We start from the raw sequence: 6,925 nt of genomic DNA on the forward strand, positions 1-6,925 counted from the left end.
AGTTACTTGAAATAGTAGCCAAGGAATTTCTTATATTATTTAGGATTAGAAGTTATTTCCTATTATGTACGAGTCTAGAAATTAGAATTGGTTTCCAGTTGTTATTTGGGTTTTTAGCCAAATAATGTTATCTATAAATATGTGGGCTGGCACACTACACAAGAGACACACAAGGGGCATATAAGAGATGACATGTAACCTTATACATGGGTGGTGGGAGAGGGTTCTTGGGAGATGAAAGATGATAAACAAGGGTTGGATTTGGATTCAAGTTGTATTTTTGTATAGGGTTTTCCTCTCATAATAAAGCACGGATTTCTCTCCGTGGACGTAGCCTCAATGGTGGAGTAGAACCACGTTAAATATTGTGTGTCATTTATCTTTCATACTTGTGGCTTATTTGTCATTAAATTGTTATGTACTTGATATTTCAATAATTGTTTGATCCGTGTTTGAATCCTAACACATTATTTGTCTTTCCAATTTACAACTGAAGGTACTATTTAGATGTGCACGTGTCCATACATATGTGTGTGTGGGTGTTTAAATATGGATATATATATATATATATTCCTTCTTCCTTTAGAATTTGATACATATTTTTTCCCGGAAGCAACAATATGTAACTGCTAACTGATATCGACCTTAAGACATATGAAGAGGTAAATGTTCAAGATCATCGAGGATTATTCAATTAACAACCTCATTAATTAACTAGAATTGTTTAAAGTATCATAATCTCCACCTTTACAAGTTAAAACACGAGAGATGTTTTACAATGGTAAATATTCAAGCTTTGAGCATTGTCGAATTTTGTTACGATATGGTTATTCCAGTACTTAAATAGATAATGGTCTAATTCTTATCATGATTGGAGAAGTTTCATATTTTCTTTTTTCTATTTTATAATAAGAGGATCAACAGTGAAAATTTACTTATCCACTAGTGACTCAAAATTTTATGTCAACGATGGTTTAATAGATTAAGCATAGTACTGTCAATCTGTTCTCATTTTAACATTCCTTTTTCTTTTCTTTTATAAGAACTTTTCACAATCATGGATATCAGAACTCATATAAGATTTTATTTCTTTTTCTTGTTATTCCTCGTGGATGCCTAAATAAAGCTGGTCAGATTTTATTTGTGCATTTATTGAATTTGTTATCATGATGATTGCTAGATAAGCACACAGTCAAATGTTGATCCATTTACCTTTTTTTGTTTTGTTGTTTTTGTGGTTTTTTTGTTTTTTTTGGGGGGGGGGGGGGGCATTTACTGTTGACAGCAGAGTGTACATACTTCTACATGTTTTGTCACATAACAGGCATGAGATACAGGAATAACAACACTAAAATCATACTTGGAGAAGGATAAGTTTAAACATCTGAGCTACCCGTCCTCTTAAGATGTCTAAGCACACGAAATTCTACATTGCTTCTTTTCTACCACTGCAGAATGTTGACATGTTTGATAGTATGCAATTTTTTCTTTATTACCTTCCATCGTAATATTTTCTTTATTACATTCCATATGATCCACAATTGTGGAACCTAGCAACTTATAGATTATTAGATGACAACTAGCACACATTTTGTGAGCTAAATTTCACTTTAAACCCTTAGTTATAGACACACTTCAATTTTGGTCTTTAGATTTTGATTTTGGGCACTTTACTTCCTAAAGTATGAAATCCATTTAGTTTTAATTCTTAAACTTTAATTTTCCTCTAAATTATGAAATTTATCCAGCTTTAGTCATTAAATTTCAATATTGGAAACTTTACTACCTAGAATGTGTGTGTGTGTGTGTATATGTACCACTTTAACTTTACTACTCCATTATTAGTTTTAAGAATGTCATAGGATGGATTTCATATTTTAGGGAGTAAATTGTTCAAAATTGAGGTTTCAGGACTAAAGTTGGAGTGTAATTATAGTTTAAGCGTCCAATGTGAAGTTTAACCTTGCTTTATGGGATGAATATTGAGTTGAAGTTAAACTAAACCCACAAGTTTTGAGAGTTTGTGATTTTGAATAAGTCAATGCATACAGATCAGTAACATTTGGGTGGTCCAAGCCCTTACTTTGGGCTGGTGATACCACAGCCAGATTTTTCACAAAATTCTTGGTCAATTTTAACCAAGATCATCACAGTTGACTAAACGGGTGATTTTGACCATTAAAACTAAAATTACTATGGCATTAAAATTTTTGCTGTGACAGTATTATGTGCCATTACATTCCATGTTTTCTACAGAGAAAAAGTCATTAAGTTTTATTAAGATAGAGAACTAGCAATACTGTGGTGCTTATTTTAGATATTCATAGATATTGAAAATTATAGGTTATACTAATTTTATCATTACGAGGGAAAATGATATCCTAATTAACAAGATTCCTACTAAATTACTAACTCAAGAATTTCAAAGGCCATCTAATTACAAACTAATAATGCCTACCCAAGGCATAAGAGATAGAAGGGTCAATGTGAATCAGATCTCAAGATATTTCTGATTTCACTGCAAATGCCACATATTGAAAATTTGTTGTTACTCCATAAATTTTTGCTGGCCTCTCCATTGTACATTGCCACCTTGCAAGACGCCAGAAATTTGACAAATTCTATGCAACAAACTTTACTGCTTTAACACTTGGTATATTCTACTATTGGGACCCTCTAACATAGAATACGTCAATAATTGGCTTCATTATTGGTAGATGTACATGTAACCAATGCTTCCAAGGAACAAAGATTTACTATAAGTTAAAATGAATTGGCAAAATATATTTGGAGTTGAAAGAGATTTCAAGATTGTTTATTAAGTAGTGGCATATGCTTTGTTCTCATTAACAGAGATATTAAGTAGTGGCATATGCTTTGTTCTCATTGGCATATGCTTTGTTTTCATTAACAGAGATTTCAAGATTGTTAATTAAGTAGTGACATATGCTTTGTTCCTATAAACAGAGATTTCAATATTGTAACTTGACCAGGTGCGCTTGCTGGCTGTGCCACATGAGGGGTATATTTCATTTCAAGAATCCTGAAATTGTATGAATTATATTTTTGTATTTAGTTTCTTGCTTTTGTATTTAGTTTCTTGCTTTGAAATTGTATTTCAGTTAGTGCATGAGAAAGAATCTGAGCATTTGATGCTTGTTGTGAGATTAATTACTCCAGTACCTTTTAACTTGGATAATCACAATTTTCTACCCATAATTAAGTTTTTGAATGTGGTGTAAATTCGTTTGGTTTTCTTTTTTTTTTTCCTACTTTTTTCCCCTCATAGTTGACATTCTTCGACAATCAGATTGATCCTGGCTAAAACCAGAGATTATTCATATTAGGTAAATGGCTTCTAATTACGAATGCCTCTCAAGCATTTCAACATTCACAAAATCGAATAATTTACTTGGGAAGGTTTCTTGTGGGCAAGTATTCTATTCTGCACGTTTCTGCTCCCAACAGTAAACCAACTTCCACCTAAAAATGGCTATACTTGTTTTCCAACCAACCAAGTCTTATTCAATCCACCAAAACCTATAATATTCCCCTATAATTCATGGGGCATTCTGTCTTGGACGGGGTAATTATAACCTAACAATATTACTTAAGCGACTTGTTGTTTCTGAATACTTGGCCTAATCCATGATATTGACCAGAATAAAAATTAACCAAACTTTTTTCTACCAAGAATACAGTGCATTTGTTTGGCTAGTGCTTGGGCTTAATTAATCCAAAACTAGATGAAAATAAACTTTCAAAACTAAGCCAAAGAAATATATTTCTTAGGCTACAAAATAGACAAGATATTCTTCTAGAGAGCAAACAAAATGCATAGCATGAAGCACTAAGTTGGGAATTACTCCTTTTATAATTATAGAAAACTGACAAGAGAAATCACCTTTTCTCAAAACTAGATCTTGTACACATACCGAGGACCAATGAAGTAAGAATAACCAATTCCTTTGTCATTAATGCACTAAAGTTCAAACAATGGAACTAAGAAACTCTCATATGTCTATTTTGCTACAGAACAACCAAAAGAATATTTTCCTATCCCTACAAGATGACCAGTTTATTGAGTAAAATAAGTAATATTTAAAGCAACTCTATTGTAAATATTTGCTTTATCTTTCAATCTTTGTTATAACTCGTAACTTGCAAATGCCTAATAGAACATGTCGTCTTGATTTTAACACCACCAAGTGGCGATGCCTTGTAAGAGCCGGCCACATTTATTCCTTTAACTTCTTCCTCTCTTATATTTACGCCAGCCGTTCTTCCTCTTCCTCCTTCAGTCCTTAACATTTTTCTACCAAGGGTTTTTGCTCTCTTGCAAAAACTCCGTCTAGAAAATAGAGTGAATCAATCCCTTGATCAGCCAATGGTAGAAAAAGTTGAGCAATAAAAGAGATAAACCAAGCAAAGGATTAGTATTTTTTGAAGAGAAAACACCATGGATAGGCTCATAAGTTTGGAGCCATCAAACACTCTGACAATTAGGATTGAACCTGGACAGAAATGCTATGGCGTGCTCACTTTGCGGAATGTTATGTACACCATGCCTGTGGCCTTCAGGCTTCAACCGATGAACAAAACTCGGTATACGGCTCGCCCTCAATCCGGGATCATTTCACCTCTCATGACTATTTCAGTGGAGATCACTTATCATACACCTCCCAATTCAAGTCTCCCTGAATCTTTCCCTTATTCAGATGATTCATTTCTCTTGCATAGTGTTGTTGCGCCAGGTGCAGCAGTTAAAGATCCCTCATCGACATTCGATTCTGTGCCGAATGATTGGTTCACCACAAAAAAGAAGCAGGTGTTCGTTGACAGCGGACTTAAAATCATGTTTGTTGGCTCATTGGTTCTGTCTCACTTGGTTTCCAGAGGTTCAATGGATGAAATTCGAGAAGCGCTCGAAAAGAGTGACCTCAAATGGAGGGCAGCCGATTCTGTTGATGCAGATGGTCAAACGTTACTCCATTTGGCTATTGCTCAAAGCCGGCCAGAGCTTGTTCAATTAATTCTCGAGTTTAATCCAGATATTGAAGCTCGAAGCCGGTCAGGGTCCACCGCATTGGAAGCTGCTGCTGCATCAGGAGAAGCACTCATTGTTGAGCTCTTATTGGCTCATCGGGCGAGCACGGAGCGGTCAGCATCATCCACATGGGGACCAATTCATCTCGCCGCGGTTGGTGGACATCTGGAGGTCGTAAGGCTTCTTTTGCTCAAAGGAGCCAATGTTGATTCTATAACTAAAGATGGCAATTCAGCCTTACACATGGCTGTTGAGCAACGCCGAAGAGACTGTGCTAGGCTTCTCCTGGCTAGCGGTGCACGGGCAGATATACGTAATGGGAGTGACAGCGATACACCGTTACATATCGCTGCTGGTTTAGGTGATGAACAAATGGTCAAGCTGCTACTGCATAAAGGGGCAAATAAGGATATCAGAAACAAGGTTGGAAAAACAGCGTATGATGTAGCAGCCGAGCTTGGTCATACTCGGCTTTTTGATGCACTTCGATTAGGAGACAGTTTGTGTGTTGCAGCCCGGAAAGGAGAAGTTAGAACAATCCACAGGCTCCTGGAAAATGGAGCGATCATCAATGGCCGTGACCAACATGGCTGGACAGCCCTGCATCGAGCAGCTTTCAAGGGAAGAGTAGATGCTGTCCGTACTCTTCTTGATAATGGGATTGACATCAATGCTAGAGATGAAGATGGCTACTTAGCATTACACTGTGCAGTGGAATCAGGCCATGTTGATGTTATTGAGTTGCTGGTTAAGAAAGGAGCTGACATTGAAGCCCGGACCAACAAGGGCGTTACAGCCTTGCAAATTGCTGAATCCCTGCATTATGCAGGGATTACAAGAATACTTGTCAATGGTGGAGCCACCCGAGAAGGAGGAGTGGCACAGATGAGCACTATTACTAAAGTAAGTCAGCTTCCATTCAACAAAGCAATAACTGTGAAAGAAATGGAGAGTGGGGCAATAAAGAAGAAGCCTACTCGCCCTAGAGTCCGTCGAAGCAGCTTTGATCGTTCTGCAGCTGTTCCATTAGCCGTGGTTTAGGTTACCCCCCTGGAGGAAAATGGTGAGGTTTTGGAAGAAGAGATTGCTAAACAGTTTTTTCCTTCGACAAGATAACTAAGGAAGAAGATCTAGTCCAAATCATAGAGATGCTCATTACTTGATTATGTCAAGGAAGGGATCTTAGATTCCCTGAGAAATTTGTAATTTAACATTTTTCTTTTTCTTAGTATACATACAATGATGTGAAGATGTAAATCAAAGTTCAGATCAGATATGATTGATTGTGTATTTGTGCATCTGTCATTGTATGATAAATAATCCAAGCATTATTTTTCTATTCTTTACCATCATACACTGTATTTTGTTGAAAAAAATGTCCTCTATGTACAAGTCCAGCGTAAGTTGAAGGCTAGTATTCAACAGATTCTGAAATTTTCAAGACATAAGCCCTGTAGTCTTCCTTTCAAATTTTCTTATCAATCAGTGCGTCTGTTCTTTCAAGTATTTTTCTTCATGCAATGATAAATTATGACCATAGATCTGAACACCACAAAATGACTATTAAAGGTGTTAATCAGTTCGTCTGTATTTTCAAGTAATTTTCTTCGTGATATGATAAATTATGACCTGAGATCTGAACCCCCACTAAATGATCGATTTGTGCGTGTCATTCCCGCACGGGGGTCATGTTAATCTTCTTTGTATCATTCCATTTTTTAGCACTTTAGAAGCAATTACCTCACGTTTTACAGAGTTTTTTTTTTTTTTTTTAATTGAGAGGTTTGAAACCAGGACCTCTTACTTACAATCTCTCCTACATTACCATTCAACTCAACATTTCCCAAGTTTTAACAAGCTTGGGGCAGATTTAGTTAT

General features: G+C 36.1%; 1 protein-coding gene across 1 annotated transcript; it reads left to right on the top strand.

Annotated features, from left to right (window-relative positions):
• The first annotated feature begins 4,459 nt into the window (after positions 1–4,459).
• LOC113773334 (putative ankyrin repeat protein RF_0381) lies at positions 4,460–6,088 on the top strand. Its single transcript, XM_027317954.1, has one exon. It carries the CDS (start codon positions 4,460–4,462, stop codon positions 6,086–6,088), a length of 1,629 nt encoding a protein of 542 aa, XP_027173755.1.
• Positions 6,089–6,925: the final 837 nt, after the last annotated feature.

The sequence above is a fragment of the Coffea eugenioides genome, chromosome 6 (assembly GCF_003713205.1).
Source record: "Coffea eugenioides isolate CCC68of chromosome 6, Ceug_1.0, whole genome shotgun sequence".
In the NCBI taxonomy this organism is placed as follows: Eukaryota; Viridiplantae; Streptophyta; class Magnoliopsida; order Gentianales; family Rubiaceae; genus Coffea; species Coffea eugenioides.